Here is a 13,422-nt window from a genome sequence, read left to right on the forward strand (position 1 = left end):
GACATGACATTTAATATTGTTCCACAGTAATGAACGCCAAACATTTGTTCGTTCACAAGTTCAACATAATGCCAAGTTTTGTATGAAGAAAAAACAACATGACAACAGGGAAAACGTATTGCGATCATGAGAACACTAAATTAATGATATCCTCTGAACACTTAGAAACTGATACAGAGTACTACAGAGGCTTGAACTGTGAAGAGATTTCTTTTATGATATTTTAGTTCATTCATCTATGGGTGCATTCACTCAAAAACAGATGAAGAATTGGAATTTTTCTAATTAGAACATGGACACCTGTTTTTTTAATCAAAGATTATGGCTTTGGTAAATATTCAGATTTTTTGGCATGGTATTTTTACTGAGCTTACAAAAAGAAGGAAAATCATTCATTATACTTGTGCACCCTTCCCAGGCCGTCTATTTTAAAATTTGAATGTTCTGGTGTGGAGGTTATCTACTGCATGCATTTATGTATATGTATATATGTATGTATGTATGTTCGTACGTATGTATGTATGTATTTATGCATGTATATACCTATCTGGTATTTCAATGGCTCAAACATAGCCAAAAGGCAGCGGAGCACTGCATAGGGTCATTGACAAGCATAAAGACAACAAGTCATAGGAGAGGAAGCTGGGTTGCGGATGCTTAATGCATTGTGCTGTAGTGTTCTTTAAAGAGGTGAGTCTTCACCTCTTTCCTGAATTCGATCAGCATTGAGGCGGTCCTTATAGATACAGAGATGTTGTTTCAGATCCTGGGTGCATCGATGGAAAAGGCCTACTCCATTGTTTCTTCTTTTTTAAACTTGTTACCTTGCAGTCTGACGGTATTATGGCTGTGGGATGGTGAGAATTTGTTTCACTTTCTTTGGAAGAGATAGTAGGTGTTAGCGAGTCTTTAATTTTTTTGCAATGTATTTCTTAAGGGAGAGCTTAGTGTCCAGGGTGAAAGCAAGAGACTTGGCATTCAGAGAAAAGTGGGTTTCGAAGCCGGCAAGTGGCATGTCATTGAGCCAGGTTTTTACTGTTTTCTTTTGTTGACTGGTCAGTTTAGCTTCAGCCTTTGACTAAGCCTCCATTCAGCAAAGATGACCACCCAGCAAACTCCACAATACCAAGCAATTGCCAGCCAGAATAAAGAAGTTCCCAGATAACATATGGTAGGAGGGCTGGGAGTAGGAGTCCACCTGAAGAGGGCATCCTCTCAAGAGCGCAGTCTCCCAAGTGAAGGAGGACTCCACTTCTGGTAGGGAACATGGCTGAATATATGCCTTCTTTTTGGCACATGTCTAAGTGCAGAGTTGCACAGTGACACTGACTGGTTGTGCAGATAGTGGAAGAAATCATGGTTACATCTTTTCTTTGATTTGCACTTGAATATTAATATTATGAAATATAATTTCATTTAGTTATGTTGTCAGTGGTATGGCATCTTCTACCACTAGTATGGTAGTAAACTGTTTTTTTTTTAAATTCTGAGCACCCTCTTTTGCACATTTCTGGGACTTACTTTGATCTATTTTATATCGTTGTTCCGTGGCATTTGGTTGTGTAGGGTACTGTAGATAGTATTTTCTATCACATAGTTGCCAAAAAGGGAACCATTTAAATCTTGACAATAGCATGATGAAGCAAAGGGTCACCTAAAACCAAACAAATCCAACAGCTAGGTCCTCTGCCCACATTTGTTTATTTTTTGTTTGGGTATTTTCATCCTCCACATCAGATGAACTGATGAAGAAGAGGCACAGGTGGGCAGTGAGCCTTTGTTGTGCAGCAGACATAAAATAAAACTGCATTAACTGAAAACGGATATAAAGTTAGAAACACTCGAAAATATGTCAAAGAAGAATAACCAAAATCTGTCATTAATATAGCAAAGACTAACGAAGTCCTGGTTAGGAAATAAGGCACTACCGGTTTTACGCCTGAGAAATGCTACGAAAGATGACAAGTCAGTTTAGCCCTGTATCAATGAGACTATTACTCACCAAACTGAGAGTTTCCTTAAACAATTGTCCTTTTTCTGTTTTTTTTTTAGGACAGAACACACTTCGAAAACCTGGGTCCACAATTGACAAGCAAATCTTCAGAAGAGCGAAAACTGGGTCCAGGGGTGATTGACCTCACTAGGCCGGAAGACATGGACGGTGAGTGGACGTAGCAGATGATGTAATCAAGGTTCCATAAGTCATATGTAAACCTTTTTTGTTCTAAGATGCTGAGTAGACAGGTGGGCTTTCTCAATTAAGCTTGATTCATTTCACATTTTTGAGGTTTATTTCGGGCAAAATCAAGAACTTTTTACCGTAAGTACGAAACAGCTTAACCAGTTTGTCCAAAACCTCATGTTCACCTGGCAGTATTTTGTGGATTACTTGAGATATTATGTTACTTTTTTGTGGGTTTGAAATAAAACCTACATTTACTCGAGGGCATTTTAAAGAATGTCTTCCATGTTACAGTGTGCCAACTAAATGTAAATTGTGACAGGAAGTCACTCAGGATCAATTTCTCTTCGGGATAGCGGATTATTATTATTGCCAGCATGAAGGCTTCATTTAAGTTAATTACAAAGCTGAAGGTCAAACTTGTGCCCCCGGATGACATTAGGTTAAAGCCTAAGAAGACAGTTGTAAATGAGTGCTGAAATAAACACATTTTAATAACGTTTGCTTGATAGAAGTGCGTCAATTTTTCTGGCGCAAGGCAAAGTATGAACCAAAGAGGAGCAAAATGCGTTTGAATGAAATTCATTTTATTTCTTTATTTCTTTACATTACTCCGGTCAGACGAGAGCCGGAGTTTACTAACCCCCTCCCAACCCCTCCCCCACCCCGCCCCACCGCCCCGTGGCACTCCCTTCTCTACTTATTTATTCAGTCACAGAAAGATTCACAAAGAAAATACTAATGATGCTTTCTTTTCCGCTGCTATCAAATCGTTACATTATTTTTGCAGTCATTTTGGCTGTCTGTAGTCTAACAGTTTCTTTTGACACCTTATAATACTCCCATTTTAAATAATTATGTTGCCTTATAGATTCATTGATTGAGTTCAGTATAGTTATGAATTCCTTTCATGTGAGGGTTTGCTTGATTTGTGATTTTTGGGGCAAAGTTCACTAGCTTACGGTTTTGATGCAAGTGCATACCGCCTTCCTAAACGCTTATGTGTTGGAACTCTCAACATCAGTCCATGATTGTCTTGCACCTCACTCACCTTACCACCAAAGTTGTTTTTATTTATCCTCTCTTGACCATTCCACTTTCTGCTATATTGATGGTTCAGGCTCTGCTGCATACATTTGCATTGGGAAATCCCTTCTCAAAGTTCTTACCCTGTCTTAAACATTCCACGTTCCAGTACATTGATGGATCCGGCTCTACTACACACACATTTGCATTGGAAATCCCTTCTCTTCTTTAATTCTCATTCCACTATCACCCTATCCGTATCCCCCTTTTCCATGGTTTTAAATGTGTTACTGTTTGATGAACCCCTTGTTTCTCACTTAGCTCTAATTTCTGCCTTTCCCGCGCTCTGAAGTGAAGGATTATTCACTGCTGCAGGCTGATAACTTCATAAATACATGGCTTCCAAGCCCACCAATAACAACCTGAATATTGTTAATTTTCTATGCAACATGAATGAATGTACTTTACAACTACTTTGATTAAGTCACCCAGGTGGACTAATGTAGTTTGTTACCATCTCCTTCTTCTCCATTTTAGTTCTATTGGTTTACTGTGTGCCACTGCTTACTGAGTCTAGTCATTTTCCATTCATCATCCGTTATACAGTATTCTGAAACCCATTGAGGAGGGTCTGTGTTCTATAAAACCATAAAAACAACTAAATTAGAAAACTTTCCAGCTTCAGCTAGAAAGTAAAAAGATATAGATATTTTTAGGGAAAAGAAGGAGTTTCCCCGATCAGAATCAAAAGCAAAATATATGTGCCACTTAAAAGATGGCTATTTAAATAATATGGCTTTAAGATCAAGCAATGTTTCTTATTATGTTGGTAGTTATATCCACTTTAAAATACAGTTTGATCTTCCATGTACCTTGTCTCTTCTGCACATCAGGAATGGTGCTAAAATTCTGTTGATCATCTCAGATGTGCATCAGTGGCAGTTCAAAAGATTACAATATTAATGCTACTTTGTGTAGACTAAAGAAGGATTACTAGAACAAGAGTGGCTGAACAATAAGGGTTAGAGGAACAGGAGCCTCATGTACAAAGGTGTTTACCATTTAAAGGCCTGCAATGCGTAACCCTACAGCGCTTGTGACTACAGAACAACTTTTAACAATGTATCAAATATCTTTTAAGAGTCAGGGATCGGTCTTTCTTTACCATAAAAGGCGTTTTGTGACCCATACCAATAGCAAATAGGAGGGGGTGTGAAAGGAAAGTCCCTTCTTATTCGAGTAGCAATAGAACCTATCAGTGTTTAGCATCTGCAATTGCAGTCTCAAACAGCTGATCAGCTACCCCTCTGCCCAGGGGTGATATCTGATTCGCAAAGGGGAAGCTGACCACCAGGGACAGTTTCCTCTATGGAAATCATGCTTGCAGCCTCTGCAGGTCCAGGGGAGCAGTTCATGCTGCCTGAGTATGTTCCAAAACAAGAAACATTTTTTTTTAACTAGCAGCAACTGTCCCCACAATGGGCACAGGCTGTTTTTTTCTTCTTTTTTAACGATTTGCCATTTGGGAAGCTGAATGCCAGGATAATGAGTTCCTTGAAGCCACCATTCATGCATTGACAGCCTTTCACAGGAGGTGGTAAATTACGACCTGCCTATTTAATATTCATTAGACATATTAATTTGCAACCCAGTCTGAATGGACATAAATATGAATAGGCAGATAGGTTGCACACAAAAAGACTGAAGGTTGAAGAAAGTTTGTGCACAATTTGCACTTTCAGTTTGCTATTTGCCTTTATATACACTAGCCCCCAAGAACCATGTACTTCAACCCAAGTAATATAATTGCACCATGTCAAAATAAAATATCTCAAGGGTTTTGAAGGGTTAATGTTGATATTTATTACTATGTGTCAGAGTAGTAGTTATGAGTTTGATATTATTTTGATTTGAGATGGGTACTCCTACCAAATCTCTATGTCCATGGTAGCTAAATCATAAGCAGCAGGCAATCTCCAGAGATGTTTGTGCTACTCTCTAGCAGCATCTACAATTTTAAACTAAAGAACACAACTCAATAAAATTCCCAAACCAATTTTGAATCATACTCAAAAAACTAGTGATGAAAAAGACACCACAATCATCAACGTAGGTTAAGAGGAAAATGAGATAGGAATTTTACATTATTTAGGGGAAAAAGTACAAAGAAAAGTAAAGCACCAAACTAACATCACTGTTTGTGGTTGACAGGGACAAATGCACAATGTCAGACCAACCCCGATGAAACAGAGGTTAGATACACCAAGCAGGTCATCCCACTCAAAGTTTTTACAGTCGGAATTAGCCTTTTGTTTTATTGGAATCTTAAACTTCTTGTGGGGCAAGGTCCAAAGCTGTGATCAGTGACCAGCCCCTTAAAGTTAGACACTTCACCATCAAGCTCCTGCTGAAGCTGCTGGTTTTGGTGCCAACGGCTCAGAGCAGGACAAACCTGGATTCTGTAGCTAGCAATGTCTCTTGACGGGTTAAATAGTTTAGTCCCCTCATCCCAATCCAATGTTTTACCTTTCGGCTTAGTCACTTTTTTTGGAAGTCACAATTGTCCAGTAGGGCAAGGTAGATGCCATGCGAGGTCCTTCAGAACTGCTTTTCAGCACATCAGAAAGCTCAGAGTGGGACAAACATGATTCTCTTCCTTGTCTATGTTGCAACCTTCCAGGACAAACTTTTTGAGACAAATGTCAGCACCTCGCCCCTGTCCTTTAGAGATGGATAAAAGTCCTAACTTTTCAAAGTTCTAGGAAAGTTCCTCCTGGTCAAACCAGCAGTCCCAAGATCGGCATGGCAAGCCTCTAAACACCAGGTCTCTCTCCAGTCTAGACTCCTGCAGGGACCAGTTCTCAGTGCTTAGCTGGGCCTTTTTGGGATCAATGACCCTTGGTTATGCATATCTAGTTCCATGAGTCAGGTGTCTTTTTCCAGCACGGTCTTCTTCTTCAAATGGAGTCTTCTGCAGGCCAGGAATGTTTTGAAGAGATAGCTAGTGTTTGTAGAAATCCTACCACCTCATTCTAACTAGTGTAGCAGCTGGACGGGGAAGGGGGCGGTCTAACCTGGGTGGCACGAGTTTTGGGGCCGGCGGCGGCCCCCCCCCGCTGTTACCTGCTGTCTCGGGCAGCAATACCAACCCCCGCTCCTGTGGCAAATGGCGAAAACTGTTGCCAGCAACCTGCTCTTCACTGCGGCCGCCACTGGCGGCAAATTCAGGGGCCGCCATGGGCAGCGAGAGGGCTAGCTGCGCCTTTTCTTGCATTCCCACTCCTTTTGCAGCATTTCCCCTTTGCGTACTGCAAAACCAAGCTACCATCAGGCTACTCCTAAGCCATTCTTGTATACAGATGATCTCTCCTCCCACCTGACAGGGTGTCAACTGTTTTTCCTCCTACTGTGTTAGGAACCTAACTGTCTGCAATGGTTCTGTGTATGAATAGAAGAATACCTCTGTGGTGTCTTCAAGTCAAAAGAAGTAGTGCTAAAGACGCCCTTTGTTCTTCCAATTGTTAATGTCCACTAACTGGTAGCTAATCTCTACTAAGTGGTCAGCAGTTAACACCCCTTGGACCTTCCTTTACTTAGAAGCAGCCCAATGTTCTCTAAGCCAGGGTTATTAATTTTCCCAACCAACGATGTGTACTCTAGCTCTGGGGGTTCGCTGACTGGTAGAACTGGTTTTAAGCCACTTCCAGCTCAGGCAGCCTCAGGTACATTTTTATGAAGTTACTTTTCTGCTTACAGTATCAAGAATTAGATTTTAACATAAATTCAGATTTAAAAACTAAGCAGGAAATAATGCTGAAGTCTCTCATTAGCATTGTCCTTAGTGGAGATATGTTAAGATTTTTTTTTTTTAACAAACTTTATTGAGTACCAAAAAGTGAATACAATGTTTCTTGCCAGGTACATTATGGCACTTTCGTTTTTGTTTTGCAATCTTAAACAAGTATCTTCTTGTTTGCAGACTAGTTTGTCTGGGTGTGCATGTCAATACTTTGAAAATATCAAGGACCCCCTGTGAAATATTTAGGTCAATTCCTAGGACAGGGCAACAAAGACAATGAATAATAATTTCCTAGGCAATCACATTGATACAAATGTCACACTAAATGTATTGATATAGAACCAAAAAGACAAGATTACTTTTAATAAGAACCAGTGTACCATATAACAATTGAAGTTAAACTTTTTTTCTTTATTGTAAAAAGAAGCTAGTATTTTGTTTAAAGGACATATGACTAATACACAATAGAACATTTAAAAAGAAACACGTTTTTTCCAAAATGTTTCATGAGTTATAAAAATTATACACTGTATAATTCAAATATAATAACCAAGAATTAAATAAAATAAGTAAAAGACAAATGCAAACACAAAAATACAAATCAATAATTCATAAAAAATGAAATGCGGCAGTAGATCGTCTTCGACGCGCGTTTCGGCGCACTAGCGCCTTCGTCAGGAAAGCCACACAATTTTCCTGAAAATAAAAGGTACACTGGGAATGATGTAATACTATTGTAAAGCCAGTGTACCTTTTATTTTCAGGAAAATTGTGTGGCTTTCCTGACGAAGGCGCTAGTGCGCTGAAACGCGCGTCGAAGACGATCTACTGCCGCATTTCATTTTTGATGAATTATTGATTTGTATTTTTGTGTTTGCATTTGTCTTTTACTTATTTTATTTAATTCTTGGTTATTATATTTGAATTATACAGTGTATAATTTTTATAACTCATGAAACATTTTGGAAAAAACGTGTTTCTTTTTAAATGTTCTATTGTGTATTAGTCATATGTCCTTTAAACAAAATACTAGCTTCTTTTTACAATAAAGAAAAAAAGTTTAACTTCAATTGTTATATGGTACACTGGTTCTTATTAAAAGTAATCTTGTCTTTTTGGTTCTATATCAATACATTTAGTGTGACATTTGTATCAATGTGATTGCCTAGGAAATTATTATTCATTGTGGATGTCAATAAACCATGGTACAGTCAATACTACTGTGACGTTATTAAGATTTTAATCATTCATCTTATCTATATTTGAGTGAAGAAGGTCTACAAGGTCTACACAGTAAATTAGTGTTTGGCTTTGCCTTTATTTCACTGTGAAGGCATACTAACCTAAATATATACTTTGTCCAATTTTATATATTAGCACTGTGCCATGTGGTTTTATCAGCCCAACTTTAAGGTTGACTTATGAGAATATAAAAAATAAGCTATCCTATACTGCACCACATTTTATCCTGTTGTGTTTCTGCAGTGAATATACACAGCAGCCCGTTCAGTCACAGTGGTACTCCTGGCAGACATAAATGTTTGTCACATATGTGGGTGATGAATTAGCACACTCCAGCTCACATATAACATTTAACTTCCCATGCCATAGGGGCACTTTTGAACTGTGAACTAAATAGGCCAAATAGGGAGTTTCAATGCACAGCATATTGTTGCAGATGAGAAGTACAGGTATATTACAATTGTTTAGCAAGGGTAAAGTACTAAGTCCAACAAAAATAAGGTGCAACAAATGTGAAAAATCTGGGGTTACCTTGCAAAAGATTTAGATTTACTACAGAGGTAACAAAGACAGTACTTTTTATGTGCTTGTGAGTCGGAACGGTGGGCAAAGACCCAGCACAAATGAGAACACTGGGACATCTTGTTTTATGTTCCATTTGGCTAAGGTGTAAACACAGCAGGCAGTTCATGCATGACAAAGCTTCCGCTGAGTTTGTTACAGTGCTCTATAAATATTTGAGAAAGTGTGTCTCCAGAGGCAATATTTATGCCACAACTATTTAACAGATGACAAAAGTCAAAACAGTTACAATTGTGTTCATATAGACAGAGCTAATGATGTAAAACCTACTACATATGTGCCAGATTACTAAAGTGGTAAAGAGCATTCTTTGAACTCATTAGTAGCACAAAGGACTAATTGCTTTTATACTTTATCATTAATTTGTAGTGTTTTTAGCATTTCTAGAACATTGATTACTCAGTTAATCCCTAAATTCCAAGAATTTTGCAACAACGTACTGGATGCAAGTAGATGTTCATTTGGAGGCATTGAGTTGCCAAATGATGAAGTGTAAATTTGCAAATCTCAACTATGAAAGGTATAAGGCATGCTTTATTTAAGACATTGGCTTACAAAATGTGTAGATTACCACAGTAACACCTCACTAAGTACCTAATTTGCACTTGCACACATTCCCCGAATCCGCGAATGTCAAACTGGGGGTTGCTCATTCTCATACATCGCACCCAAGACATGGAACAACTTCCTTTTGCACATCCTCCTCCTCACTTCTTGAGCTCATATAAGTACCTCTGGGACCACAAACCTACACATGGGCCCAAGTGCATGGATGTCCACTCAGGTGATTAGTGTGGTATACAAATCAATATGACATAACATACCTCAACCAATACTAAAGACTTGACTTAGTATTCATTTCCACCACCAATATAATTTACCTCAAATTAAAAAATAAACAGTGTTCATGTAAAAAGCAAGAGGAGCATTAGGATTCAAAAATTTATTTTCTTTGCCAGTTTCATTCATATTCAGCATCTGTTGGAAAATGGCCCTTTCTAATGGATCAGCCCAAATGGTTTACCTTCTTCCTTCTCTTTTTCTGACCTTTTTGTTGCCCTTTGGACTCTGGGTACTTTACCATTGCTAACCAGTACTAAAATGCATGTGCTTCTTCCCTAAACATGATTACACTGGTGTATACTTGATTGGCATATTTGTTGTACTGGTAAGTCCCTTGTAAAGTGGTATACCATATAGCCAGGGCCTGTACTTCAAATGTTACTAGTGGGCTGTAGCACTGATTGTGCTGCCCACAGAAGTCGCCTTTCAAACTTGACTCAGGCTTGCCACTGTAGTGCCTGTGAGGGCAGTTTACCTCCACTTCAACTTTGTAGGTAAAACCACTCGCCAAGCCTTAAACTCACCTTTCATCACATATGTCACCCCTAAAGTAGGCCCTAAGTAACCCTAAGGGCAGGGTGCTATGTAAGTAAAAGGTAGGACATGTACATGTATGTTTTGCATGTCCTGGTAGTGACAAACCACCTATTTCGTTTTTCACTCCTGTGAGGCCTACTCCTCTGATAGACTGGCATTGGGAATTTTAATACACTTTACAGCTGTAATTCGTGATCAGAGAAGAGTAGCTATTTCATGTTTCATATGTTTGAAATGGTAATGATAAATCCTCCTTACTGGTGAAGTTGGATTTAACATTACTGTTTTAGAAATGTCGCTTTTAGAAAGTGGACATTTCTCTGCACTTACTGTTCTATGTGCCTAACAGCCTGTCTCCAACAAACTTCTTGGGTGGGTAACAGCTACACTTTGTGCACTCCCTCTGGGCAGCCACAACACAGGAATGATAGGTGTGTCTGAGTACCCATCTTCATACATATGCATTCAGATGGCCTTGCCTGGGGAGGATGGAAGGGAGGGACTAACACTTCACCTGAATAGGCTGTGCCCTGTCCCCATAAAAAGGACTGATTACCCCCAGAGATAGCCTGTCAGACATAACTGGGTTGAAAGGTATCCTACACTTTATAGGGTTGCTTTGAAGTCACCCCCACATCAAAGACACTTTTGTGTATAAGTACTGTGTCTCTGACCCCTAAAATCAGACACTACTTGATTGTGAGCTGTGCCTCTCTCAGAAAGACTGCTTTGCAGTTTAAAGGACTCATCTTTGGACTGCAGACTTGGGAGGCCTGCTTTTCTCTTGTGTTGCTCTGCTGTCTGCTGCCTGCTGCTCTCTGACTCAGCTGAAGGAGAGCGGGACTCTGCCTTCACTCCAAGTGATCTCCAAGTGTTTGGTGACTTACCCCCTGTTGCTTGAGACTCAAAGTCTCTACCTCTGCTCCTGTGCCCGGCTTACTGGAAGTGGCCTAGATAATTTTTGACACGGATTTCGACGCATCTCCTGTCTGTGTGTAACAGAACTGGCGCATCTACCTGGTTGCAGGAGTAAAATCTGTACATCGTATCATACCAGCACTTTGCCTACACAGATCAACACATCGCACAGCTTATCACAGCTGCAGCAGCTTGGTGAGGTTGACGCATCCCCTTGACTACATGGCAGAATCCGGCACATCACTCGACGCCTTTCGACTCCGGCACCCCTATTCGGAATTGATGCATCGTCTTCACTGCATGGAGAAGATAGATGCATCTTGTCATTTGTGACCAGGAAAGGAACTTTGTTCACTGGGGCCTGTGTGGGTCCTGTAGCCAGCCTGTGCTTCCACAAGGTTAGCCCTTACTTTGTCTCGATCCAGCGCGACTTAAAGTAACCTTTTATCCCTGCTTGCTTCAAAGCGCTGTACGGCATTTATTCATGTAAAATTCATTATCTCAACTTCTATACATTGAATGTTTGTCAATTCGGTCATGTTTTGTTTATCATATAATAACCTACTTTTATAAACCTGTGCAGAGCATTTTTGAGGTGTATTCATTGTGTTACTGTGTCTGTGTGTGTTACACAAATACTTTACATATTGCCTCTTTGTAAGCCTGACTGCTCTTTGTCAATCTACCAGAGGGTGAGCACAGGTTATCTTTTAGTGTGAATCTAGCTTACCCTGACTAGAGTGGTTGTTCCAGTGTGGCCTGGGTGCATACCTCAGCTAACGAGGAATCCTATTTCTAACAGCATAAAATCCATTTATCGAGTATGTTAAGTCACGATCATAGGTCACTGCAGGAGACAGAGAGGAGAACTTTAGGATTCATTCATTTTTCCTTTTCTGAAAAGATTTTACAGCTATCTATAACATGGAAAATTGGAAATATCAAACATATCTTGCTCAATTTAGATATATCTCCCATTTTCCATGTTATAGGTAGCTGTAAAATATGTTAGTTTCTCCTGCCTTGCAGCTTGTTATACCCCAGCAGTATGATCTCATGGTGAATGACCTAGCGCCGAAGACACAGGCCTACAGGAACAGCTCCACACATGGCCCCTATCCCAGAGAGTGGGTTCATCAATAAGTTCCTTTGTCCCTCCTCCATTCTTAGTACCAAGCGACCCAACAGCAATACCTTACAGTAACGCTACCACCACGTGGCTCTGGTTCTGCCAGCCAGATACTTAAATGAAGCCATTGCACAGACTTTTAGTTTGGCAGATGAGAGGAGATAAAGCACTAGTAGCATCATATCACTACAAACCACTTCTAAGTCAGTATGTAACGTCAATAATCAACACCCCATGTGAGTGTGTTTTTCTGGTTTCTCAGAAAACTAGACATTTTGATAAAATTCTCAGTCTGTAAAAGTTGCACGTGAAAGGGGTAGTATCTTACATATTTCCCTAAAATTGTCAATTTATACTTGTCTGAGGAATGATACTCGATGCTATTGTAAATTGCCATCAAGTATATGAACTAAACATGTTATATGTATAACATTCCAGTGAACCCCTCTCTACAGAAAGGCCAAGACCCTTCTAGCCAAACTGTATGTCTATCATTAATTAAATGGAAACATAGTTACTCTGGTTATAACTGTTCGGAGTTGGCTGCACATCTCTATGCAAATCAAAACAGAATACGCTACACTGTGGCTGATGGTGAATGTATCACATGAAACATGACCACAAGTAGTTTCCAATAACAAGCTTCAGCAAATGTGGTTTGCAGCTAATCAGAATTGCTGGCAATGCAATTGAGTGAGTTGTCTCCATTGGTAAGTGCTGGGATAGTCTAAGAAATATTATTTTTCTCTGCCCTGAGGATTCAAGAAACGTATAAAATTATTTACTTGCTATTCATGAGGGGCATAATTGCCTAAGCTTCTAAGTGCTACAGAAAAAACAAGGGGATCACAAGAGGACTAGTTTTAAACTAATACTGTGTTATGCTAAACAAAGGGTAATGATCTGAGAAAAAAGAGAGCTGAAGAGAAGCAACAGAAGAGGAACTGGAAAAAAATTTAATTTATGACAAAAATGAGTAATATCAGCTAAAAAAATAAAATGTTGCTTTTTATTTTGCTGTGTATTTAGAAAGAAAGTGTAAAAAGTTAAGGAAAACAAAAAGGATGCAGGGCTGAAGGCATAAATAAGGTACATCGATGCAATCAGTCTGCACTGTTGAAATCATTTTCAGAATGGTTGTGATTTTAAGCCACAAACTCTGAA

General features: G+C 39.4%; 1 protein-coding gene across 14 annotated transcripts in view; it reads left to right on the plus strand.

Annotated features, from left to right (window-relative positions):
• Nucleotides 1-13,422, plus strand: part of SOX6 (SRY-box transcription factor 6) — a 783,111-nt gene that overhangs the window by 727,121 nt on the left and 42,568 nt on the right. For all 14 annotated transcript variants that reach the window (XM_085648104.1, XM_085648094.1, XM_085648105.1 and 11 more), the window contains one exon: nt 2,053-2,161. In XM_085648104.1, the coding sequence (XP_085504230.1) occupies nt 2,053-2,161 (109 nt within the window). The remainder of the gene's footprint in view (nt 1-2,052; nt 2,162-13,422) is intronic.

Source organism: Triturus cristatus, chromosome 3_2, assembly GCF_964204655.1.
Source record: "Triturus cristatus chromosome 3_2, aTriCri1.1, whole genome shotgun sequence".
In the NCBI taxonomy this organism is placed as follows: domain Eukaryota; kingdom Metazoa; phylum Chordata; class Amphibia; order Caudata; family Salamandridae; genus Triturus; species Triturus cristatus.